This window comes from Indicator indicator, chromosome 16, assembly GCF_027791375.1.
Source record: "Indicator indicator isolate 239-I01 chromosome 16, UM_Iind_1.1, whole genome shotgun sequence".
Classification (NCBI taxonomy): Eukaryota; Metazoa; Chordata; class Aves; order Piciformes; family Indicatoridae; genus Indicator; species Indicator indicator.
Window position 1 is genome coordinate 13,760,900 of NC_072025.1, and position 27,217 is coordinate 13,788,116.

At 49.2% G+C, this 27,217-nt stretch overlaps 1 protein-coding gene across 1 annotated transcript; it reads right to left on the minus strand.

Annotated features, from left to right (window-relative positions):
* Positions 1-993: 993 nt before the first annotated feature.
* BLM (BLM RecQ like helicase) lies at positions 994-27,217 on the minus strand. Its single transcript, XM_054387721.1, has 21 exons — positions 27,120-27,217; positions 25,663-26,132; positions 24,228-24,414; positions 23,378-23,499; positions 20,566-20,698; positions 18,482-19,200; positions 17,002-17,178; positions 16,035-16,153; positions 14,306-14,419; positions 12,816-12,914; positions 11,996-12,144; positions 11,128-11,234; positions 10,045-10,205; positions 9,065-9,260; positions 8,237-8,427; positions 7,040-7,184; positions 6,158-6,357; positions 4,841-5,033; positions 4,566-4,688; positions 2,766-2,973; positions 994-1,174 (listed from the first exon to the last, which is right to left on the minus strand). The coding sequence occupies exons 1-21, from the start codon at positions 27,215-27,217 to the stop codon at positions 994-996; spliced, it is 4,092 nt and encodes a 1,363-aa protein (XP_054243696.1).

Below are 27,217 nucleotides of genomic sequence, written 5' to 3' on the forward strand. Positions count from 1 at the left end.
GCAGAGGCGTGAGGAGATTTTGGCAGGCTGCAGCTGGGCGTCTGCGGGACAGGAGGAGGGAATGGCTTCAGCACCGAGGGGAACTGGAGTGGGCTGAGGGCTGACAGGGGCTTCCCACAGCCCAGCCCCAGCTGTGTCCTGGGCTGATTCCCAGCCGCATGGGCAGCAGGGGGAGGGAGGGGATTCTGCCTTTCTGCTGTGCTCTGCTGAGACCCCACCTGCAGTGCTGGGGCCAGCTCTGGAGTCCTCAGCACCCCAGAGACATGGACCTGTTGGAGAGGGGCCAGAGGAGGCCACAGCAATGCTGGGAGGGCTGGAAGCCCTCTGCTGTGAGGCCAGGCTGAGAGAGTTGGGGTTGTTCAGCCTGGAGAAGAGAAGGCTCCAGGGAGACCTGGTAGCGTTTCACTACTCAAAAGAGAGGACAGACTTTTGAGCAGGGCCTGTTAGGACAAGGAGTGATGATTTGAACTAGAGGGAAATTCAGACGGGAGAGAAGGGAGAATGTGCGACACTGGGGTGGTAGGAGCCTGACCCAGGCTGCCCAGAGAGGTGGGAGATGCCCTGTCCCTGGAGCCATTGCAGGTCAGGTTGTTTGGGGCTTCAAGGAGCCTGCTCCAGTTGCAGATGTCCCTGCTGGCTGCAGGGGGCTTGCACTGGAGGAGCTTGAAAGGTCCTTTCTCCACCTAAGCACTCTCTTGAGTGCTGAACGCCCAAGCTCTTACACAAGCAGCAGGGAGGAGCAGTCCTCAGGCACACCCTAAGCAGGGTGTAGGGAGTGTTTTTCCTGAAATGGGGCTTCTAGAACCACTCAAACCTCTGCTGATAATAAAATGAAAGGTCCAAAGAAGCTTCTGAGTTTAAAAATGTTTATTTACTGGGAGATTTTGTATTCAACAACTGTACAAGGCTCAGAAAATTGGGCAAAACAAAACCAATGTCGAAAACAGTGATTACATCCTCGGGGCTTGGTCCTGTACAGCATATACCCTCTTGTCAGAAGACTGAGTATGAAGGCTGAAGGAAGTTCCTGGCTTTGGGTTTGGGTGGTGCCATGATCCCTAGCCTTCCAGCAGCTCCTGGGGTGGCACTGACGCTGTAGGACACTGAGCTACTGCCAGAAGCAGCTGCAGCCTTGGAGCCAATTGGCTTTTTGGTCCTTCGGTGCTTGCTGTAGCTGCTGCAAAACAAAGAGAACCCAGAGCTGTGTCAGATACCTGCTGGATGGCCCCTTTCAGCACCCTGGCATACCTGCACTGGCAGCACACCACCACATTTTACACAACACTGAGCTTTCATTCTCATACCTTACTAATTTTTAACACCCGTGGCTGCAAAAGCACCGTTGACATGCAAATCGAGGGTGGCTGCTGCTCTGGTATTTGCCTAAGGCAGGGAGCAACCAGAAGATGATGAGCCAACCCAACTCCTCTTAACCCCCTTAGATCATCCACTTGAGGTGATACTTCAGGGTCAATGGCACTTAATGACCAGTACTGGAACAGATGGATGGTGGTGGGAGTGAAGCCCTCAGAGCTGGGAGCTATTGTTAACTACAATAAAGAGCAGACAGAAGCAAAACCAGGAAAGGAGACATCCTTGGAGAGGACAAGGTGAGCTCATTAAGAAGGTCACCCAGGGTGATGAGCAACACAGCCTAAAAGCAGAGAGCTGTGAGTAGTTACTGCGCCAATAAACCCCCAACGATCTGTAATATTTAGGTGACTTTTCAGGTCAGAATTTTGGAGAGCCCCTCAGTACCACCTAGAGCTCCTCTTCCAGTCATCCAGAACTCTCCAACCAAAGGACAATGCCATTTCTGTCACGTGCAGACTGCTTTAACCCATTCAGAGAATGATCCCCAGAAAGGCAAGGCCTAGGTTGTCTCTACAGAAAGTCTTTGGTACCCCACTTTTCTCCCTCCGGTACCAAACCAGGTGCAATCTCCAGGCCTCGGGACCAGGTAACCTGACCAGAGAACTTCCACTCCATTCCTTTTTGCAGAGGGCAAGCTGTGAGCTCTGCAAACCTCTAAAAGGTGTGGCTATAAAATCCAAATAGTAACTTTTTGCTCAGCTTTTTTTCATGCCACCCCCCACCCTATTTTTTTAAAGAGGGTTTGGGAGGTCAGAGCTTCTCTAACCATTTCTCCTTTTCCATTCCATCCTGATCAACCATCATGTTTTGAAGCACTGACCTTCAAACTGCTACTGTTGTTACCAGATTCCTAAGGACATGAACTGCTGAAACAAGGTTATGGACTCCAAGGATGAAACCCGCTCTGGCTGTCATCACCCCATGACAGTTTGGTGGTGGATCTACCCTCAAAGCTCAAGACCAGGCAGCTTCCTGGATCCAAACCTTATGCTCTTGACACAGACACTGCCTTGTCTGGTGCAATCAGAGGGAGAAAATTAATGAGGGACTGGGGACTGAAGTGCAAATATTCCATCAAGTCCTCAGAGTTTTAAACAAGCACAGAATTCAGTCAGCTGCTACTAAAGGTTGTAGCAGCACACTGAAGTTGAGCATCAGTGCTGAGTTTGTGGCAGCTGAGGGTGAGAAAGGGAGGACACTTGTTCAATGCCCTTCCTCACCAGGAGCTTTGCAACAGAAAATGCCAGAAAAGCAAAGTGGAGCAGTTGTTAGCAGAGACCTGGATAATTTTTAGGCCCTTCTGACAGGCCATGCAGTAGGACACCAGTGTGGTTCTGGGACCATCACCATGCTGTTCTGGACGAAGTTACAAGTGACCCCGAGCAACGTACCCTCTGGGACGGAACTGCTGGCTGCCACCATTACTGGTCTTTTTCCTCTTGGATTCTCTGAAGTTTGGTGGCCTTTTCCTTTTCCTTCTTTGGTTTGCATTATTGGAAAAGTAGCTGGAGGTTGTAGCCCCACCTTCAGTCTCCTCATTGCTCTCAGGGGTGCCCTGGCTTCCTGTGGCCGTGTCCACGCTGGGGCAGGGAGCATCTTCTGCAGACAGAGTTAAGGCTAAGGAAAGCAATATGCTGCCTGGGCCAGTCACAGCTGTCACCAGCTGTGCCAACAGGTCTGTCCTTGCTGCTCAGAACTTCCTTTGCCCTGCCTTCATCCTGGTGATGCTCCAGGCTGGGCTAAAGGTGGTTGCTAGGTGGGTATGAAGCAAGTACAGAGGCATTTTGGGTTTCGTAGAATGGTTTGGGTTGGAAAGGACCTTAAAGTTCATCCAGTTCCAACTCCCTGCCATGGGCAGGGACACCTTCTGTTAGACCAGGTCTCTCAAGGCCCCATCCAGCCTGGCCTTGAACACTTCCAGGGAGGAGGCATCCACAACCTCCCTGAGCAACCTGTTCCAGTGTCTCACCACCCTCACTGTGAAGAATTTCTCCCTGCTGTCTCATGGCACAAAGAACACTGGCCACCCTGATCTTCTCCGCTTGGCTTCTTGTGTAAACTCTTTAGGTACCATGGGGCTTTCTGTCTTTACACCTTCCCCATGTCAACTGGAAGGAGCTATGGAATGGACTACAAATACTGGAGTCACCACTGGAGGCACTTTTTTACAAACACCATGAGGAGAGAGTGAAAAGATCAGAGAGCTGAGAGCTCCTTCTCAGTGATGATCAAGAGGGACATGGTTCTGTGCACAAGCAGTGGAATAAAATCCTTCCAATCAGGTTTCGGGCATGAGTTTACTCCCAGAGCAGCTTGAGAACAACATGGACCACTCCAAAAGCACAGCCCCCAGGCCTGATCTAGTAACCAGGCTGCTCTGATCCCAGCAGAGGTGCACTGCCATGTTCAGGAGAGGGTCAGTCACTGGTCTCAGGGCTGAGTTCTCCACTGAACTCAGCACAGGCTTTGTAAAACACCAGCCTGAGCTGGCTCTGAGGGTTCCTCACATCTGAGCAAGAGCTACTCAAGGAAGACCTGCACTTGCTGCCCTCAGTTACAATGATAAATGAAAAGCAGCAGTTATTGATTCTCTGCCTGGCCATAATGTACCCCATCATGGACAAATATGCAGGAGGTCCAAAACCTTTACTCTTAAGGTCAGAATTCTCATTATAACTAAGAGCATTCCATAAATCCCATTCACTCATGGGGTCAGAGCAGAGCATTCTGCTTTGTCCTCCTTTTCCTGTTTTAGCCTTTGAAAGAGATGCTGAATTCACCAAGTGAGAAGATAATTCTTCACTGTGAGGGTGGTGAGAGCTTGGCCCAGGCTGCCCAGAGAGGTGGGAGCTGCCTCATCCATGGAGCCATTGCAGGTCAGGTCGTTTGGGGCTTTAGCAACCTGCTCTGGTTGCAGATGTCCCTGCTGACTGCAGGGGGTTGGACTGGATGAGCTTGAAAGGTTCCTTCCCACCTAAAGCATTCTGTGACTCTCTAATAGCAAAGAGATGTTCTGAAAATGTGCAATTACCCAAATAATTAAATTACCATTTTGGTAATTATTAAACTGCAAGAATTAGTGCTTTGTATTTAAAACCAGGTAAGTTTTGAGTGAAGCTTCTGGCAGAGGAGGAGAGAAGGGTACTGAAGAGGAAAGCACAGATTTAGATACAAAATAGACTAAAGCCTACCTGGTGTGGTCCATTCCGAGTACTTCTCCATCACTTTAATTATCTCTGCACCATATTTTTCCAGTTTGTCTTCTGTGACACCATCAATCTGCAGTAAAACCTCCACATCTGAGGACAAGGTTTCTGCAAAGTGACAAAATGCCAATCAGTCATGGCAAAGAAATGACCTTTGTTTGGAAGGAGAGCTCATGGGGCAGTGTTGTGGAGGCCCTTTCATGCCACCCTGTACACCAAAATCCAGGGCCTGCTGCCAAGGAGCAGAAAGCTGACATCACCTGCTATTTTCTTCAGAGTTGAAGTACTGAAAATGTTGAAGTAATGCACATCAAAGACCTTCCCAAGCGTTTTGCACGTGTCTGTAAGTTCCCCAAGGCACTTTTTGACCATCTCTTCCCGCTGGGACATCTTTGCCATGGAAGCTCTCTGCTTTCTGATGTCACTGGCACTTTCTGTCTCGTGGAACTCCACCTGTTAAAAGAACCTCATCAAATAATGGGCTGGAAATACTGGAACAGATTGCCCAGAGACATAGTTGAGGCCCCAATGCTGGAGACATTCAAGGTCAAACTTGATGGGACCCTGAGCAACCTGCTCTAGTTGGAGAAGTCCCTGCTGAGTGCAGAGGGGTTGGACAAGATGACCTTTGAGGGTCCCTTCCAACCCAATGCATTATGTGAATAACTGTTGTCAGGGGAGTCTCTGCAGAGCCATCCTTAGAAGACTGATTGGTAACACAGCAAAATAGTGAAGGAAATCAAAAGTATTCTTTGATGGACCAAAAAAAAAAAACACCCCATTTGTCTACTCTTCACATGATTTGTTTTTCCAGGCTACTCAGCCTCTCCTAAGCTGCTTCTCCAAAGAACTAGCAGAGTGCACACAGCTCAGGGAGAACATCCTGAGAACCCAGTTCACAGAGGTCACTAGGCCTGGTGCTGTGGGCTCTGCTCTTCTCCAGCACTAATGCAGAAGAGTCCCAGTTCTGGGACTGGTTCCATGACCTCTTCAAAGTGCATTTTCCATCAGAGCTCACCAATAACTAGGAAAAAAATGGAGCAGAAAATGCAGGAGAAGGTGGTGCTGGTTCCTTTTTGTCTTAGCTTTTTCTGTTGGTCATAGCTTTCCTTTCTTGTCAAGCTGGAATTAGGTGGAGGGAGGGAGAAGAGAAGGGTTTAATCCTCTCAAGTCCTCTCCAACTCAGCTTTTGCCTCACGACACAATTGTGAGGTTAAGGCTGAGGTTGAGGTATGTTGCCCAGGGATGTTGAGGATGTCCTGTCCCTGAGGTGTTCAAGGCCAGGCTGGATGAGGCCTTGAGCAACCTTACCTAGTGAGAGGTGTCCCTGCCCAGGGCAGGGGAATTGGAACCAAATGATCTTTAGGGTCCCTTCCAACCCAAACCATTCTAGGATTATTAGAATGCTGGGCTAGAAATCATGCTGGTTGGATTCTGTTCCCTGTATCTCCTAAAGATTATTTCCTGTACTTCAGCAGGCAAATGATGTTTGAACTCTCCTAGGCTATCTGCTGTGTGAAAACTGTAGCATGTTGCTTAAAGCAATGCATAAAATAAGAAAACAAAGTGGTACCCACCTGCAGTGCTCCATCTAGCACAGCCTGAGCTCTCTCTCCTAGGATCACATAGGCCACTGCCTGGTCATTAGCTGTGATGTACAAATCTTCATCCAGGATCTTGTCCAAGACCAGTTTTCTGAAGAGCCTTTCACCATTATGCCTAGAGTAGGCAGCTCCCTTCCCAAATATTCCAGACTGAATCTTGGCACTGGTTTTACCTGTGAAGCAGAAACCACAGTTAGCCTGCCATCAGAAATCCCACCTACCTGTGTCCTTACAGACCTGCAGAGGATTCCCAAGGGTATTCCACATAAAAATTCCCTCATGTTTAAGCACCAGAAGCTCCAAGCACCACCAGAAAATTAATATTATCACTGTAACAACCTGGCAAGGCCAGGTTTGATGAGGTCTTCAGCAACCTGGTCCCTGCCCATGGCAGGGGTGTTGGAACTGGATGATCTTTAAAATCCCTGCCAGCCCAAACCATTCTATGAAACTGGGAAATGGGTAAAAGCTTTGGCTGGTCTTGATTATTTTGGATCATCTACCACCAAGGCATTCCTGGAAAGAATCTTGCCAAATAAATCTTTAAAACCACTTCTGGTACTGCACAGAGCTCTTGATACTTGGTCAGGAATTTATGCACCACATGAAGTTGAGGACAAACTTCTGTGGTGTGAGGGTGCTGGAGCCCTGGAGCAGGCTGCCCAGAGAGGTTGTGGAGTCTCCTTGTCTGGAAAGGTTCCAAACCCACCTGGCCATTGTGATCCTGGAAAAGCTGCTGTGGGTGCCCCTGCTTTAGCAGCAAGGTTGGACTGAATGATCTCCAGAGGTCCCTTAACCCCCAGCACACTGGCCTTCTCTGGAGATGATGTCGGTGTTATTTCTGGAAGCACTTACCCAGGAAGATGTCCACCATCATGTTCAGTGTGTATCTCCCAGACCCTGTGTTTTTCCTTCCGTTCCCTCGTCCTTGCCCACAGTGCTCCTGCACAAACCTGATGATGCTCTTCACCTCCTCTGTTACATTTCTTGACTTGTAATCCTGTTAGGATAGACTTGATTAGGAAACAACCTTGTGTGGTTCTGCCCTGGCCCAAACTTTTACTACCAGCCTTGGTTTTCATCACTGAGCTTTTCCTAGTCCTTAACTCCTCTTGTTCCCAGCAGAGGAGCAGGGATTTTCTAGTGAGGGCACTTACAGTGGTACCAGCACAGGATTCCTGGGTTTGGTAGCACTCTGGAAGCTGCAGTAACACCCCACTGGATGTGAATAATCTGTTCATTGCCTAGAGTGAGCTGCAGGATTGCTGGGTGAATGGTGGCAATGAAGGTAAATCATTTGGAAAGCATCCTGCTGGAGCTACCCTTCCAGCATGCATTAAAAGGAGGGGGCCAGCCTGGGTGTGCTTCATTCCAGTCCAATTCTGTTACAATCACAGCTATGGAAGGCAAACAGGACTGAGAAGCAGCAGCATCAGGTATAAACTGATCTGGTTACAGAGACCACTCCCTGTTTGCTTCAGCTGCTCTATCTTCTCTGCTGCTCATGCCACTCATTGCTTCAACCCTTGATGCACAAACCCTAATCTTGGGGCCACCTCAAGCAGCCTTCATCTCTTCACGTGGCAGCACAGAGCTGAGCAGATCAGAACAGGCAATGGAAGGGATTTCCCCAGGGCCATTCATGGGGAACTTACAGTAGCTCCTGCCTCCTGTGAGCTCCATAACTCAGACAGTCCACACTGAGGGACATTCCTACACCTCACTAGTCCTGCTCTGACAGAAACTGGAGCATCTTAATGTTGTCTGCATAATTCTGCTCTAGGTTAAACTCTGGAAACACGACTTAGCAGTGGACTTGGCAGTGTTGGGTTAATGGTTGGACTTGATGATCTTAAAAGGTCTTTTCCAGCCTAACCAATTCTGTGAGTCCATGAAATAATTCAAAGATCCAGCATCACAAACCCACAAGCCACCTTGTTTGTCCTCTCCATTTGCCTCCCCAAATGCCATGGAACCGTTGTTTGATGCAGTTAAATGCAAAATCGGTTTAATAACCATAAATAAGAGCTTTTTTTTTTTTTTTTTTTTTACCTTCTTCCTACTGCAGTTATCACAGATGACTTCTGGGTGATCTTTGCAGAAGGTGGGATTAAAATTTGTTTCCCCAAAGTAGGCCAAGAGCTGGATCCTCCTGCAATCTACCACGTTCTCACAGTAGTGAACCATGCTGTAGAGGTTGTTGAAGTGGGTCTGTCTGGTGTGGCTGTTCCCATCTTTCTCCACTGAAATGCAACAAATTCAACTGCATTTGGTAAATCTGCACTGCCAGGGGTTTATAACTTGTCAGAGAGACAAACCACAACAGGCTCCTGTGCTTAAAAATAGGTAAAGTTAGGGGAGGGCTAACCATGGACAGATTTTTACCTCTGAAGTTTTAAAGAGGGGATGATGAGGACGGGGAGGGGGCTAAAAGGATGGTGAGGACGGGGAGGGGGCTAAAAGGATGGTGAGGACGGGGAGGGGGCTAAAAGGATGGTGAGGACGGGGAGGGGGCTAAAAGGATGGTGAGGATGGGGAGGGGGCTAAAAGGATGGTGAGGATGGGGAGGGGGCTAAAAGGATGGTGAGGACGGGGAGGGGGCTAAAAGGATGGTGAGGATGGGGGCAAGAGGGAAAAAATGATGATGATGAGGAAGGGGGGAAATGAGACTAGAACAAGAATCAAGAGATTGATGTGTAAAGCAAAATGTTTTAGACTAAAATTAAGTGCCCCAAGTCTTAAATGACAGAGAACCATTCAGGTGCAGTTCTGTCACCTCTGCAGTCCCACACTACCTGTGGCGCTTCCAGGTCTAACCAAAACAAGGACCAGTGATGACTTTAGTACTGTCCCCATTAGGTTCCAGCCAGGAGAACTCACTCATTATTAACCTTCTGAGCCTGGTGACGTCGCTGTAGCTGTAGAAGAGCAGGCAGTGGGACATCTCCCCATCTCTCCCAGCTCTGCCAGACTCCTGGTAGTAACCCTCAATGGATTTGGGAAGGGAAGCATGGATCACGTAGCGCACGTCAGGCTTGTCAATTCCCATTCCAAAGGCAATGGTGGCACAAATAACCTGGGAAGGAAACCATCCAGGGTTAGGGAAGCTATTCCTGCACCGCAGCCAGCTGTGATGGAGGGAACAGAACTGTGCAGAGCCCAGAATTTCAGTTGTGATACTGCCGGATGAGTACAAAGCAGCAAAAGCACTGCTCCCTTTGGAAGAGCTATTCCAGAGCAAGGGAATTCTCTGGATGCGAGTCTCAATGTACAGCTCAGCAGGGTGTCTCAACCTGTTTCAGAAGCCTTGTGCTGCTCAGTTCCTTCCTCCTGAGGTACTGTGCCCTGGTGGGGTGCTGCAGCCTTTGATCTGTAAGCCCCACCATGAGGGGATGGCTTGTGTGCTGTGACAGATCCAAAGGGATCTTCCAAATGCTCAGCAACAGCTAAAGGGTGGGGGGGCAAGAGGATGGGGCCAGACTCTTCTCAGAGGTGCCCAGCAACAGGATGCGGGCAAATGGACACAAATTAGAACCAGGAGGTTCTCCCATGAGGAGAAACTTCTCTGGTGTGATGATGCTGGAGCAGGCTGCCCAGAGACATTGTGGAGTCTCCTTCTCTGGAGAGCTTCCAAACCCACCTGAACACTGTGGTCCTGGGCAAGCTGCTGTGGGTTTTAGCAGGGAGGTTGGACTGGGTGATGTCTAGAGGTGCCCATCCAACCCTTACCATGCTGGGATTTGGGGATCTGCTTGGTTTAGTTCTACACCCAATTTGGCAGCAACGTGATACAACTTTGCTTTCAGCTCCTAGAACAAGAGGGCTCAAAGTGCTCTGAACTCTGTTCTCTCTTCTCCTACCTGACATCCTTCCTGATTAATCCACTTCTTCTGCACCAGGTCTCTGCTGGAGTCGGTGAGGCCAGCGTGGTAGGCGAGTGCAGCCAGACCTTCCTTCTGCAGGATAGCTGCTGTTGTGTCACACTCGTGACGTGACAGGCAGTAAATGATTCCAGAGTCATCTGCAAAGACAGAAAAAAAGGATGCTACATATAAAAAAAACACCCCCAAAAAAACGAAACCAGTGCCAGAGCTTCAGTCCCTTTCACTTGCTTAGCAGTCAGACCTGGCAATTCCAACAGAGAGAGATTGGGAAGCAAAAACTGCTTGTGTCATTTGATTAATGTCAGATGGTTTTGTTAGCTTCTCCTCACCCAATTTGCTGTGGTTTTGGTGAGGTGGAAAAAAGAAGTTTTCCTGCTCTGCAGTCTCAGGATTTAAAATACATGGGTCAAGAACTGCATAAATCAAGAGCTAGAGTGGTTTAGTTGATGATAGGTGAGGTTACAGCACTGAGAAGCTCTGAAGGGAGCTTGGTGCAGTCAGCTTCCAGCAGCAGGAGCTGCAGGGCTCCAAAAGTGAGCCTGGAAAGATCAGAATCTCTGAAGATATCACCAAAGGGAGTCACAGATAAGGAGACAACATAATTAAACTATTAAGACATTAGATGACCTTTATAATCTGCAGACACAATGCTAAAAGGTCTGGCAAGCTCCAGAACAATTACTTCAGAGCCTGACCATCATTTACTTCTCCATCTGATTCCCATTCTCAGTAACACCATTTTGTCTCCACTATGTTTTCCTTGTAAATCACAGAATCCCAGACTGCTTTGGGTGGGAAGGGACCTTCCAAGCTCATCCATTGCAACCCCCCTGCAGTCATCAGCAGGGACACCTACAACCAGAGCAGGTTGCTCAGAGCCCCTAACAATCTGCCCTGCAATGGCTCCAGGGATGGGGCATCTCCCAGCTCTCTGGGTAACCTGCTGCCTGTATATAAATGCATCAGTGACTTGCAGAAAGACACAAATTGGGGTTTTTTTAGAGCATTTACAGAAGCTTTTCCTGCCTAAGAACAAATGCCCTGCTGCTCTGTACTCACATGGATGGTATTTTTTGATCCATTCCAAGCAATCCATTGCCACCTTCTTTGGCTTCTTGGGCAGCACATCATATTTCAAGTTACACCTGTTGAAGCTCATTGTAAACCTAGAAGAGGACAGTTCATGGGTTCTTATCAGCTTTTTGGGTTCAGTGATTCCTTCCAACAAGGAATATTGTCTGGAACGTCTCAAACTCAAACTGCTGCTTCCTGCACAACCTCCCAAGGAGTTACTGCTCTATGGAGATTCACATTGCCCACATTTTGGGGCCAAAAATTCCTGTCTTCTTCCTGTGGCTGTGGGAAAACCAAAGCTACAAGATTTGCTTGTCATTGCCCTGGTGAACACTGGCATCCATACCTGACTGATGACATTTGCACTACATAATATCACCTCCCTCCTCCCAACCATAAACCACATTCCTAAAAGAAGAAATTCCACAAAACTGAGGCTTTTCTGTTCCCATCAGGTGAAGTACAATGACTACAAGCCAGGCCCAGTGGTGGGTGCCTCATTATCTATGGTCCTACCAGTGCCAGTTAAAACACTTCCAGCTTCTGCCATTCTCCAGAGGTCTCCTGAAAAGCCCTAAATACAACTTGGACATTTTATCAGCAACAAAAGTTTCTGATGTTATTTTGGATTAAACAGCTTCCTTAATCATGCCAGGAAGAGTTGAGCAACTGTTATTCTCCTTACTTTACTATTTTTTCATCCAGCTCACACTAATCCCATGCACACCTTCTCATTCCATCAGACACAACTGATTATTTCAGATGGGCCTGGAACGCTTTCCTCGCTCGACTAAGCTCTCCACTCAGGATTTCTGTGGCACAAAGGCACTGAAGAAACTGCTGAGCAACTTACACTTGTGGTCTTAGCATCTCCAGCTGGTTCTGGATGTCCTTCTGTACCCTGGGGTTGGCAGTGGCTGTCAGAGCCATCATGGGAACGGAGCGAAACTTCTTGCGGAGGACGTTCAGCCGTTTGTAGTCAGGCCGAAAATCGTGGCCCCACTAGGTGAGGAACAACATTCAACTGAGGAAGAAGCTCCAACCAAGCCTCTGGCCACCTTGAACACCTGTGCTGGTTTGAGGCCAGCCAGAACATCTCTTGCCCCGAAAGGGACAAAAGAATGACACACGCAAACGGGTTGGAGAGTGATGGAAAAAGTTTAAATGGAAAAGCGAATTGGTGAAGCTACAGAAAACTACAAACTACAAAGCATAGTGGAAAAGAACATTTTAAAGCATACAGAACCCCCTTACAGAATTCCCAAAAGCTTCCCAGTCCTCCCTTCCTCCCACCTGAGGGTCTACCCAATCCCTCAGGGCTCTTCCTTCCCCCCCTCCTACTGCTAGGCAAGTCTCAGGCTGGCCAGGTCTGAGACTGCCCCCCCTCCATTCTCCTCCTGGCATTAGGCCTAGACAGGCCTAAGAGGCCTTGAGGATACTCCCCCGGCATTACCCAATAAGAGAGGACATCTCCCATGGGAGCAGAGGGAAGAAAGAGGAAGAGAATGACTCTGCAGATGGCCTTATAGGGTGCAGGATTTATGGGTAGAAATACACCATTTCCTGTGTCCACCCCTGTGGGTGGGCACCCAGGACACCAGAGGTGTATCTCATGCGGCAGTGGCAGGGGGCACCCAGCCTAAACTGCCACAACACCAAATCCAGGTCCTTACCTGGCTGACACAGTGGGCCTCATCAATGACAAAACGTTCCAGGAGCTTCCTGTCATAGAGATTTTCCAGGGCTGACATCAGTCTGCTGCTGGCACAAACCTGGGGATGTGTCCACCGGCGGCATTAGGAAGTGAACAACGGAGCCAAGGGTCACCCCACCTAAGGACACCACCACCACCACTGTCCTGTACAGCAGAGTTCTGCTGGAGTGCACAGGTAAAGCCAATCAGCTTTGTAATTACTGACAAGAAAGCAGCTGGGGCAGGATCACTGCAGGGACATTTCAATGACTTAGGTCATGAAAGTCAATGCTGAGGAAAGAAACATCACCACAGGAGACAGTCCCCACCTAGAGAGCTCTTGTGGAAGGACAGTTTCAAAGGCAGCCTGGAATTAAGCTCAAGGCAATGGTCTGACCATCACCTGTGACCCTGACAGCTTCCTGCTTCTCCCTGGGATGTTTGGGTTCTAACAGCTGCTGACAGCAACTGGCCACAAAAACTCAGTGAGACAGCCCAAAACGGATGGGCAGGGGTGTTCCAAGGGCTTCATGGAGTCACAGAATGATTTGGGTTGGAATCCAACCATTCCCCCAGCACTGCCAGGTCACCACCAAACTGTGTCCCTCAGCACCACATCTCCATGGCTTTGAAACTCCTCCAGGGATGGGGACTCCACCACTGCCCTGGACAGCCTGGGACAGGCCTTGACACACTACAAGGGCAAGAAATTGTTCCTCATGTCCAACCTAAACCTCCCCTGGCACAACTTGAGGCCATTTCCTCTAGTCCTGTTGCTTGTTCTTTGGGAGAAGAGACCAACACCCACCTGGCTTTAACCTCTTTTCAGGGAGTGGTAGAGAGCAATGAGGTCTCCCCTCAGCCTCCTTTTCTTCAGGCTGAACACCCCCAGTTCCCTCAGCTGCTCCTCACCAGCCCTGTTCTCCAGACCCTTCACCAGCTTCATTGCCCTTGTCTGCACCTGCTGCTCCAGCACCTCAATGCCCTTCTTGGAGTGAGTGGCCCAAAACTGACCCCAGGATTTGAGTTGTGGCCTCATCAGTGACAGGGGAAAATCCCTGCCCTGTCCCTGCTGGGCACACTCTTGCTGATCCAAGCCGAGATGCTGGTGGCCTTTTTTGGCCACTTGGGCACAGTGGCTGTTTCAAGTTGTGCAGACACCCTCAGTCACTGACTGAGATCTGTTATATCTGTACAGAGGCTTCCTGAGGTACCTAAGAAATAGGAGGTAGCAGAGTCACTACCCCTAGGGGTGTTCAAGAAACTTGGGGACATGGTTTAATGGCTGTGGTGGTGTTGGGTTGCTGGTTGGACTCGATCTTAGAGGGCTTTTCCAACCCAAACAATTCCATGATTCTCTGATTAGATGTTTCACAATTTTTTCCCCACAGGCCTGCTCTAAGTCCAGTGCTTCCCCTTCCACACCTCACAGCCACCTCCATGATGTGCCAATTCCAATCAAACACAAACCTTCTCAGGGGTGACATACAGGAGCTTTATCACAGGATCCTTTTTTGACAGCTGCATGTAGATCTTTGAAGCATCTGCATCTGTTCTGTCACCAGTCAGATATGTTGCAGCAATCTAGAATTTAAATAAAATGAAGTTTTAATATCTGCAAAACAGAAGAACCTGCACATGAGTCCCACAGCTGGTCAGAAACCAGATAAAACCTGAGTTTTTAGCAGGCTTTTGCTGTTCTCTAACACAACATTTTCAGTGCTTCTTTGGGTAATTGCAGAGAGACTTTGACTCCCAGCCCCCTGCTGTGGACACAACAGAATTGTCCTCATGCTAATCCAAAACCTCTCTGGGCAACCTGTTGCAGTATCTCACCAGCCTCATACTGAAGAACTTCTTCCTAAGATCCAGTCTTACCCTACTCTCCTCTCAGCCTTAAACCATTCTCCCTTGTCCTGTTGCTGGACACTCTTATGAAAAGTCCCTCTGCAGCCTTCCTGTAGGATCCCCAGGTATTGGAAGGCAGCTATAAGGTGTCCCTGCAGTCTTCCCTTCTCCAGGCTGAACAACCCCACCTCCTTCAGCCTGTCCCCATAGCAGAGGTGCTCCAGCCCTTAGATCACCTTTGTGGCCTCCTCTGGACTTGCTCCAACAGCTCTGTGACCTTCTTATGCTGGGGACACCAAAACTGGAGGCAGTATTTGAGGTGGGGTCTCACCAGTGCAGACTAAAGGGGCAGAATCCCCTCTTGCCCTGCTGGCCACACTCCTCTTGATGCAGCCCAGGACACAATTTGCCTCTGGCTTGCATGAGTGCACTGCTGGCTCACGGTGAGCTTCTCATCAATCAACAACTCCAAGTCTCTTTCTTCAGAGCTACTCTGCACCCAGCCTGGATTTGTGCCTGGGATTGGCCCAACCCAGATGCAGGGCCTTGCATTTGACCTTGCTGAATCTCATGCAGTTTGCACTGTCCCACTTCTCAAGCCTATAAAGATCCTTCTGGATGGATCCCTTCCCTCAAGTGAGTCCAGCACACCACACAGCTTGGTGTCACCAGCAACTTTGAGGGCCCTGACCACTGAGACTGTCAAAAACTTCAGGAGAGAAGGATTTGTCTGAGCTTCCCAGCCCTGCATCAGTCCTTTTGGGCTGGTTCCCCCAAACATCTCCATTTTTCACAGAATGGCAGGTCAGAAGGGACCCCAAGGATCATCTGGTCCAACCTTTCTAGGTGATAGCCTATTTGAAATGAGATGGCCTAGCAGCCTGGCAAGCATTTTTGCTCTAAAACCTGTTTCCTGCTTTTGTTTCTGTGCTCTTTCCATCTCAATATCACACTAGGGTGATATTCCCTGAGGCAGAAGCAGCTGCTAAGTGCCCAGCCTGAGGAACACTCATCATCTATGGTGCTCCTCCAGGAACACTCAGCATCTCCAGCCTCCTGGCTCTCCTTTCTGCTGCTCCAGTGTCTGAAGGCAGCTCTCCAGAGTCCAAGGCATCTGTACTTGCAGCTAAACTCCAGTAACAAATAGGCAGCCATAAATTCAGCAGTTAGGCTGCCAAGATCTTCTAGTTCATCTAATTTAGCTCTTCCTCCACAACTCTGGGAGCCTTTTCCAGTGTCCATCTAATCAAGTTCACAGCTTGTATTTGAGAGCTATGAAACTTGCCTTAAAAATTGAGATTTATCATTCCCTTGTCAGCAGTTTTAACTAAATGAAGCTGTATGAACTTACATCTAATGTCTTCAGCTTCTGCACCTGGTCTATGATCAGTGACCTCAGTGGGGAGATGACAATGGTGACCCCAGCAGAGACACAGGCTGGTAACTGGTAGCAAAGGCTTTTGCCACCACCTGCAAGGATTGAAGAGAAGACAACAAGCATTAGACATTGAGAGGAAAGAAAAGGAGCAAGAGGAGGGGAGACCTATTTCTTCCTCTCTACTTTACAGCACTTTCAGAAGCAGCAAACTGCTCCCTGACCCTGAGGTGATACCTACAGGATGAGTTACCATGGGAAATGCAGCAGAAGGCAGGAATTCAGTCCCCTCATTCTCAGCACACCAAACACCCCACAGATCCTGCAGCCACAGAACTCAAGCAGAACAATTTCATTGAATCATAGAATTGTTTGGGTTGGAACAGGCCTCTAAGATCATCGATTCCAACCATCAACCCAACACCACCTTGACCACTAAACCTTGTCCCAAAGTGTCATGGCCACGTTTCCTGAACCCCTCCAGGGATGGTGACTCCACCACCTCCCTGAGCAGCCTGTCCCAATGCCTGACCACTCTTGCAGCAAAGAAATTTGTCCTTATGTCCCAACTAAACCTCCCATGGGGCAACTTGAGGCCATTGCCTCTCATTCTGTCACCTGATGCTAGGGATAGGAGACCAACCCCCACCTGGCTCCAACCTCCTCTCAGGGAGCTACAGAGAGTCAGAAGGTCTTCCCTCAGCCTCCTTTTCTCCAAGCTGAACAACTCCAGTTCCTTCAGCTGCTCCTCCCCAGACCTGTTCTCCAGATCCTTCACAGGCTTCCTTGCCCTTCTCTGGACCTGCTCCATCAATTCAATGTCTTCATCTCCACCAAGGCACAGAGAACAACGGACCTTGCAGAAGGAGCTCCAGGTCTTTATTTGCCAAGCATGAGCCAGAGCTCCAAAGACTGCAGCTGTGTGAGGTGTGGAAGCACCTACCAGTGGGCATTAAGATGAAGCAATCTTCACCCAGGAGAGCAGCATTGATGGCCTCCAGCTGGTTTGTCCTGAAGCAGTGCAAGCCAAACTTCTTGTGAAACACAGTCATCATTCCCTCAGAATGGGGGAACTTCATGCCCCTGAAATGCTCCAGGGCAGGGTTATTAACTGGTGGGTCTGGCAGAGAAGAGAAAATGGACATAGTGAAGGTGACAACAGGCTGTGCTACTCCTCCTGCAAGGTGAAACTGCCTCACTACAACAGATGGCTTCACCACCACTCCAGCCCTTCAAACCTTCTAAACCCAGATCATGACTTACTAGAACAAAAAATAATAAATTGCATTCATCTGGAATTTAAGAGCAGCTGAAGTGAGAATTCTGCAAATCTCTGGGAATGAGCTTCTTAGCCATGACTGCACAACAGAGTCCTACACTGACAGACTTCATAGAGCCATGGAATGTGGGTGCTGGAAGAGGCCTCCAAAGTCATCAAGTCCAACTGTTACCCAGCATTGCCAGGTCACCACCAAACTATGTCCTTCAGCACCACATCTCCATGGCTTTGAAAGCCCTTCAGGGATGGAGACTCCACCACTGCCCTGGGCAGCCTGGGACAGGCCTTGACAACCCTTTCCATGAAGAAATTGTTTCTCATGTCCAACCTAAACGTTCCCTGGGGCAGCTTGAGACTGTTTCCTCTTGTCCTGTCACTTGGGAAAAGAGACCAACCTCCACTTGGCTCCAAGGTCATTTTAGGGAGTTGTAGAGAGCCAGAAGGTCTCCCCTCAGCCTTCTTTTCTCCAGGCTGAACAATCCCAGGTCCCTCAGCTGCTCCTCACCAGCCCTGTTCTCCAGACCCCTCACTAGCTCCAACTCTGCCACAAACCACGATGAAAAGGCTCTTAATTGGTGGGGACCCAACAGCAGGAGGTGACAGAGAAGCTGATGAAACATTGCCACCTCCCTTTTACCACCCCACAAACAACACTGACCCACCCCATCAAGTTTGCTCCAACAAGTGCCCAGTTTGGAACAGTTTTGCATCAACAGCTGAAAGTATTCATAGATTCATAGAACAGTTTCAGTTGGAGGGACCTTGAAGATCATCAACTCCCCTGCCATGGGCAGAGACACCTCCCACTAGACCAGGTTGCTAAAGGCCTCATCCAAACTGGCCTTGAACACCTCCAGGGAAGGGGACATTCTACACATTTGAATGAAAAACTGCAGAACTAATTAAACCACAGAAACATTCCAGTTTCCAACCTTAGCAGCTTCCCAGCAGCCTGCAACCTGCACAACAAATAAACACTCAAAATACTGGGCATCACTTGGAGGGAAAAGAACCCCAGAAGATGGCTTTGGAAAGAGAAACCAGAAGGAATGTCCATAGAAGCAAAAGGCATTGATGGTCCTAGGTTTAGAAATAAGTAAGAATTGGAGAAGGGAAAGCAGTGATCCTCAGGAGCATGATTCACCTGAAGGGTTCTTAGCTGCCATGGAGGAGCCTGATTTTGGAGCAGCAGGACTGGATACAGCAGCAGGTCCTTGGGCTCTGGACATGATCTTTGACAGGAGTGATCTGGCAGGTGGCCCTTCCCTGATGGGCTGGTAGGAAGGTGTCTCAGGTGCTGACATGTTCACCAGATCCTCCCAGTCCTCATCAAAATCATCAATATCAAAGTGATCAAGGTCAAGGTCTGCATCATTCACAGCCTGAGTGTCCCCTGCAGGAAGGCCAGCAGGAGCTCTGCTTGGAGCTCTCAGAGCTGTGCTGGTTAGGGGCCTCTCCAGCAGATGATGGTTCCCAGGGCTCCTCACCCCTGGCTTCTCACCCCAGCTGCTGTTGAAGGACGTCTGGGAGTGGAGGCTGAGGGAAGCCCTCCCTGGGCCATTTCCCTTGGGAGAAGGCAGTGCTGTAGTTCCTGGGCAGGGAATCTCTTCAACACTTAGCTCTGAAGCGTAAGAGCTGCCCAAAGTTTGATTCTTTTGGGTTGAAAAACTGCTTGCAATAGGAGTCCCAGAAAGCAGGCTGGTGGATTTGGGTGAGTTTCTGTCAGAACTGAAGCTCCAGCTGGGACCAGGACATGAAAGATTTCTGGGACATGGGAGAGGGCTCTGCTCCACACCCCCCTTCCTAGGGTAAGTGTTTGTACTGGTTTTGTTCAAGGTGACAGGATTAATCAGCAATTTTCTCCTGGCATAGGTGGAAAGAAGGAAAAAGGATATTTAGTCACAAGCAATGACTTCTACAGCATCCATGGAACAGTTTTGTCTCTCTCCTGTTCAAATACTGACATATGATGGTTATGTGCATTCAGTGGGCACTGGTTTGACAGTATTTCCAGCAAATCTAGGGCAGAGAGAATAAACCCAGCCCTCAGCTGAGCAAAATCATTCCCAAGTGGTTGTAGCTTCCCTGCAGACATCAGCTAAAGGTATGCCCAGCAGCAAGGAACTGACACAGGCAAGGTGCAGTACAAAAACCCCAACTAATAATATAAAAAAAAAATAATCCTTAGAAGCAAAAACCTGAAATTAACAAATTAAAAATATGCTTGAACCAAATTGTGTGTTTCTGTACTTCCCAAGGACTGTCTTACTGCAGTAATAAAAGGAAATGCAATCAATTAGCTTTGCTGAGACCATTCAGAAATTCACATGGTCCCAGCCCAGTAAAAAAAAAAAAATAAACACAACAAAACAAACTCCCAAATCTCACCAGTTAGTCTGTTTTAGGTCAGGGTCACACAGGGGTTAGAGCAGCAGAGTGCAGTAGCCATGGAAAGATGACAAGCATGTGGGTATCAGAAGTCAGAATCACTGTGGACACTGACAAGGAGTGTCAGAGGGAGAATATTGAATTAATCATGGGATCCCAGACTCCTTTGGGTGGGAAGGGACTTTTCAAGCTCATCCAATCCAACCTCCTGCAGTCAGCAGGGACACTGAAGATTGGACTTGATTTCTTTGGAAGTCTTTTTCAACCTTTATGATTCTATGATCTGCAAGTAGAGGAGGCTGCTCAGAACCTGGCCTGCAATGGGGCATCTCCCACCTCTCTGGGCAGCCTGGGCCTGGCTCTCACCACCCTCAGTGTCAAACATTTCTCCCTTCTCTCCAGTCTGAATCTCTTTTATTTCAGACCATCACCCCTTGTCCTGTCACAACAGGCCCTGCTCAAAAATCTGTCCCCAGCTTTCTGATCAGTCCCTTGAAGCACTGAAAGGCCACGAGATCTCTCTGGAGCCTCCTCTAAAGCCTCTGGTGATGAGGAATCAGAATGACACCCAGCAGGTCACATCACCTCACCCTTCACTGGAGGCAGCTGGTGCTAGCCACCTTCTGGAGAACAGACACAGGACTCCTGTGCCTCAGCCTGAACATGGAAGCGGATCCTTTCTCAGGCAGAACACTGCTAACACCTTCAGCAATTTGGGGTCTTTTTCCCTTCATCCCATCACTCATTTTAAGCTTTCTGAAGCCCTCCTGTACGCTGGTTTTGGTGCAGTGAGGACACCTGCAGGCACCACGCTGTGGAGGGCTGCTGATGGAACTTTACCTGAGGTCTCGCTTCTGGAGAAGGGCTTTGGCACAGGACAGAGCCTGAAGCTCACGCAGTGGGATGGCATCCACCAGCCTGCAGATCTCCTCCATGACACCATACAGCTGCTGCTCCAGCTGTGAGGCTCTCCCTGTTAGACAGAGGGGGTTTAGCAGGCAGCAGTGCAGATTTTTATTGTAAGATGTTATCATTTCCCCAAAACACAGCAAACTGCAAGAGAGAGGTCTAAAGCATTTACTTTCCATCTATGTTTTAAAGCCTCTTCTGACTCTGTGTGCACAAACTTACCTACTCTTCATCTTTTGGCCCTTCTAATCAGCCCTCTCTTTGTTATCCAACCCCCATCACAGTTCTTTCAAACTTACTGCCACAAACCCTCAACTTCAAGCATATGGCTTAGTCCAAGCTGCCCTTCCCCAAACACCTTTTACCAAAACATTGCAATTCTAGTCTAGAAAGTACCCTAGAAACCCTGCCACAGGTGGGAGTCAGCACTTGGCACCTCATCCCCTTCCCTTTCCCAGCTCCAAACCATCTGGATTTTGCCAATGAACTTCACCAAACCTCAAGCTTCTGGGGCCAGGGAGGGGGATGATGATCAAATGGAAAACCTAACTATCTTTAAACACACTACAGATGGTCCTAAAGGTCCTTTTCAGATATAAGCAACTAAAGCAAGAGATTTTTTCTTTGTTTTCACTACAAGTAAGGTTTCTATGGTTTTAATTTTCTAGATCACTTGGCATTTTCTTGCGAGTATTGACCTGGCCTACATTCTACTTGAGCAAGTGCTGAGATATTTGTTGATGGCAACACATAAAGAGGCTGTATCTGCATTTTTCAGAGATTCATATAATGGTTTGAGTTCTAAGGTACCTTGAAGATCATCTAGTTCCAAATCCTGCCACAGGGGTAGGGCCATCTTTCACTAGACCAGGCTGCTCAAAGCCAGACTGGATCCAATCTGACCATGAGCACCTCCCTTTTGCCACCCCACAAACAACACTGACCCACCCCAGCCTCCCAGAGGCCATCAGGTTTGTTCCAACAGTTTGGAACAGTTTTGCATCAACAGCCAAAACTGCTCATGGCATGGTTTGGGTTGGAAGGAACCTCAGAGAACATCTACTGCAACTCCCCTGCCATGGGCAGCCATGCCTCTCAACTATATTTGGTTGCCCAAGGCATCACCCCACCTAGCCTTGAACATTTCCAGGGAGGAGGCATCCACAACCTCCCTGGGCGACCTGTTCCAGTGTCTCACCACCCTCATACTGAAGAGCTTCTTCTTAAGATCCTACTCTCCCTCAGCCTCAAACCATTCCCCCTCATCCTATTGCTAGACACCCTCAGGAAAAGTCACTCTCCAGCCTTCCTGTAGCTCTCTTCAGGTATTAAAAGGCAGCTCTAAGGTTCCTCCTTATATTCAAATAGCATCTGCTTGAAAGCAGTGGTGCCCTGTCCTTGGCCTTGGTAAAGCCACAGCTTGAGTACTGTGTTCAGTTCTGGGCACCAGAGTGTAGGAAAGACATCGAGGTCTTGGAGAGTGTCCAGAGAAGAGCAATGAGGCTGGTGAGGGGGTTGGAGGGCACCACAGGAGGAGCAGCAGCTGAGGGAGCTGGGGTTGTCTAGTCTGGAGAAGAGAAGGCTAAGGGGAGATTTTATTGCTCTTCACAACTACTGAAAGGAGGCTGCAGTGAGGCTGGTGCTGGGCTCTTCTCCCAAGCAGCCAGCAATAGGATAAGAGGAAATGGGTTTAAGTTGTGCCAGGGGAGGTTTAGGCTGGATGTTAGGAAAAACTTCTTTACTGAGAGACTAGTGAGGGGTTGGAACAGGCTGCCCAGGGAGGTGGTGAAGTCACCATCCCCAGAGGTGTTCAAGAAGCAGGTAGATGTTGTGCTTCAGAACATGGTTTAGTGGCCATGGTATAGTTGGGTTATGGTAGGACTTGGTATCTTAAAGGTCTTTTCCAGGCTTAGTGATTCTATGGTTTGTAACACTGTCAGATTTCTGTGTGTAAGGGAAGTAGCCTCAGCAGTAGATAATCCACTGAACACTGCCCTGCAGACACACAAGAGCCACACAAGTGTCAGTGGCCTAAATGCTTTTGCACATGTTTTCCACATTTTCCTTCCCTAACTCTGATTCAGGGTAAGCAGAAGCAGCTCTGACCAAGCCAGCAGTCCACACTGACCAGAGTTTGCTGCAGGCAGCTGGAGTAGGACAAGAGCTTGACTAAGCTGGTTTCCAGACCATGGATGGTTAGAGGATAATCACAAACACACTGCCCTGGGCCTTTATGAGCACCAGGTTGTAAACAGACACTGCAGAACAGCACCATCAGCTACATTTTTCTGTGTCCTGAGAGCACAGTCTGACCCTGCAGCCTCGCATGAAGGCTGTGCCACACCTACACTTGGCAACTTTGCATTCCCAAGGTGAAACTCAGAAACATTTTAGCTCAGTGTGTCCCAAAAAGGTTTGTGTGGGAATCTAATGGAAGTGCTGGCACAGCTCCAGCTTGCACTGCTGTGTCCTTGTGCCACAGCTGACTTCAGGAATGATCTGGTCAGCCTGTGCTTTTAAGCTCTGAAAAGCTATCTGAGCAACATCCCAGAGTGGCAAAGCCCAAGTGGGGTCAGGCATCAGCCCTGAGTCTGCACAATGCCTGAAATCTTGTGTGAGGCCTGGTCCCTGCTTCTTGTCCCCACCTGTCACTGTTTGCCAATGCTCTGGAGCTGCAGGGGGTACACAGAGAGCAATGATTTGCAAACCACCCCCAAACCCAAGACACAGAGGGGTTGTGTACCTGCATCTTCTGCACTGGGGTCACTTTTAGTGACAGGCTGCATGGTGGCCACCTTCCCAGGCCTGGACTCGCTGCTGCCAGTCATGGAACTTCCTCCAGTAGGAGACTCTCTGCAAAGGTTACTAGGAGCAAAGGAAAAAGGCATGAAAAGAGAGGTTCCTGCAAATCAAGGCACTTCCACCTGAGTGGATAAAGTAACAGCAGAGGTTGTTCAGCGTGGAGAGGAGAAGGCTCCAGGGAGACCTTCTGGTGGCCTTTCAGGACTTCAAGAGGCTGATCAGAAAGCTGGGGACAGATTTCTGAGCAGGGCCTGTTGTAACAGGACAAAGACTGACAGGTTGAACTAAGGGAGATTCAGACTGGAGAGAAGGAAGAAATGTTCAACCCTGAGGCTGCCCAGAGAGGTGGGAGCTGCCCCATCCCTGGAGCCATTGCAGGGCAGGTTGTCTGGGGCTCTGAGCAACCTGCTCTGGATGCAGATGTCCCTGCTGACTGCAGAGGTCAGACTGGATCAGCCTGAAAGGTCCCTTCCCACCCAAAGCAGCCTGGGATTCCATGAAAACCCCAGTAGCTGAGCAGTTTGCCACCCATCCTGTGCCAACATGCAGAGTCTTGCTTCAATCATTTTTTTCCCTTATGAAAGGGAAAATAACTCTGCATTTTCTGAAGCAAACCTCACCTAAAGCACTGGCCACAAGAAGAAGTATTTCATAAAACACTGAGAGCAGCTGACAACTGCTGACCTGCCAGACACAACTAACCCAGTCCTTAACTCCTCAGCAAACACCATTTCAGGTTTTTTGGGGCACTTTTAGAAGACAAACAGCTTTATCAGTGAACTCTGTTTCACCTCATGCTTCTCACAGAGGGAGAGAAGGGAGGCAGCTCCTCTTCAGGGGAGGGGGGAACAACATCCAGGAAATCATCCTCTGTCAGCTCTGTGCCTGCAAACAGCTCAGGGTCAGCCTCAGCCAGCTCTGGGGGACTGTGCCTTTCCTCACTGCACAGCTGCTGCCTCTCACCACTTCTGTCAGCACCTGAAAAAGAAGAGGATGAATTTCTGGGTAAAAATGTAGCTCATTCTGGTGTAGATCAAGGGAAAAAAAAATCCCAGCTCTTTGAATACAGTTTTTAACTTGAAGGACAAAAAGAGTTATTAGTGCTCCCTTTTTCTCCTCCATTAAAAAACAGGCAAAACCCCACAAAGCCCCTTCTAAGTGGAAGAGTTCTGTAGATTGTCTATCAAAAGCTCTCCCTGTCAGAAGATAAAACCTTAAAAGGTCTATTTTCCTACAAAGGATTTTATAGAAGGCGATGTTTGATTAAACATCAGCAGAAAAAGAGCTTAGAGCCATCAGCCAGCATCATCTCTGCACTGGAATCAGAAGGTAAATTTACTTAAGACAAACCCTGCTGAGAAAGGTCAATGTCATTAATATATTAAAATTCATTCCATGAAGAAGGGGGGGAAAAGGAACAAAATATTCTCAATACGCAAAAGGCAGCTCACAAATCCACTTTGGCAGCACCGCAGGGCACTGCTCAGCACTGTTCTGTTGAACAAACAAATTAATTTCATAAATAAAGATCAAAAGTTTCCAAACATATCAGGTGAGGCTCAGAAAAGAGCAACTGTGTGGAGCACACTGACTGAATCAGCAACTTTTGGGTCATAATTCAAGGTTGGAGGGGCTTGGGTTTTTGGGGTTTTTTTTTTTTTTTGTTTGTTTGTTTGAAAATTTACTGATTTATGCCCATGACAAGGGGGTTACAAGTAGATGATCTCCAGAGGTCCCTTCAAACCCAAACCATTCTGTGAATCTACATTACTGTAGTTATTATTATTTCTGTCATATTTGTCATAGAATCCCCAAATCCCAGCATGGTGGGGGCTGGAAGGGACCTCTGGGGATCACCCAGTCCAACTCCCCTGCTCAAGCAGGGGCACCCACAGCAGCTTGCCTGAGAAGACTCCAGAACTTCTCTGGGCAGCCTGCTCCAGGGCTCCAGCACCCTCACACCAAAGAATTTTCTCTTCCTGTTCAGAATGGAACCTCCTGGGTTCCACTTTGTGCCCACTGCCCCTTGTCCTGTCACTGGGCACCACTGACAAGAGCCCAACCCTGCACTGTCCCTGGGGTGACCCAAATGAAATCCTTGTCCACACAGCTGTGTATTACATACGAGCACACAGCTGCCTCTGACTCCTGGAAAACCAGGCCCTCAGTGTGCAAACACCAACATGTTTTCTTCTAGCTCACTGGTATCTTCAAATAAATCCTTACTTGGGTGAGTCTCCTCCTTCTCATCATCCAAAATCACATCAGCATCTAAATCCTGCCAAAGGTCCTTACCCACAACCCTGTCACTGCTGCAGGGAGCTGCATCCTCAGGAGCTGCATCCCCGATGCAGATCACAGATTGCTGCGAGGAGGGCAGGTGCTCAGCCTCTAGTAAGGTCTCCCCCCACTCCAAAGCATCATGGTCACCACCCACAGTGCCAGGAGAGCCAGGTGTTTTGTCCAGCTGGAGGTCTGACCTCTGGAGGGCTGCACTGGAGACCTGCTGCCCTTTGGGGGACAGGACTGGTGGCCTGCAGTACTTTTCAATTCTTGACAAGTCAAAGTCATCAATGTCATCCCACTCATCTTCAATGGCAATGACAGGGCCGGGTGCAGGGCTGGGAGTGCACCGCGGGCCCTCGCTCGCAGTCCTCGTTACAGGGCACACCTGGCCCTTGGACACCTCCTGGGACCTGCCAAGCTTTGGGCTGAGGCTGGCAGCAGCTGACTTGATGTCCTGGCCATGGGGGCTGGCTGCTGCTGCTGGAAAGAAATCCTGGATTTGTGTTTTCTTCTCCTTGGAGACAGGGAGGGCTGAGGTAAGTGTAGACAGGGAGCTGTTCACATCCTTATCCCTTAACGCAGAGGTGACAGGGAGGCTCCCAGACTCCCTGGGCAGGGTGGTTGACAGAGAAGGCTTCTTGAATGTAAAGCCCCTGGAAAGACACAGGACAAATAATATTAAGAAAGGCCAATACTATTAATACACTAAAACTTGTTTCACACAATGAGGGGAAAAGATAATTAAATAGTCTTAAGAAGAAGAATGTAATTCACAAATCTTTCTGGGCCATGTATCCCCAGCAGCATTGGCAGCAGGGGGAGGGAGGGGATTCTGCCCCTTTGCTCTGCTCTGCCTGGACCCCACCTGCAGAGATGGGCTCAGCTCTAGAGTCCTCAGCACAGCAGAGACATGGACCTGTTGGAGCAGGGCCAGAGAAGGCCACAGCAATGCTGAGGGGGCCGGAAGGCCTCTGCTGTGAGGCCAGGCTGAGAGAGTTGGGCTTGTTCAGCCTGGAGAAGAGAAAGCTCCAGGGAGACCTTTTGGTGGCCTTTCAGTGCTTGAAGAGGCCGATCAGTCACCTGATGACAGGTTTTTGAGCAGGGCCTGTTGTGACAGGACAAGGGGTGATAGCTTGAACTAAGGGAGATTCAGACTGGAGAGAAAGAAGAAACGTTCGACTCTGAGGCTGCCCAGAGAGGTGGGAGCTGCCCCATCCCTGGAGCCATTGCAGGGCAGGTTGTTTGGGACTCTGGTTGCAGGTGTTCCTGCTGACTGCAGAGGTCGGACTGGATCAGCTTGAAAGATCCCTTCCCACCCAAACCATTCTGGGATTCCAGCGTGAGAGATGAGCCCACTCAGGCGCCCGGCAGCCCCTCCCGAGCCCCGCAGTACTCACGCCGGCCGGTGCCGCGGCGGGGCCGGTTTGCTGAGAGCTCCACGAGCCGAGTGGAGCTGCATCTGCTCCTGCAGGTTGTTCTGCGGCAGCGCCGCCAT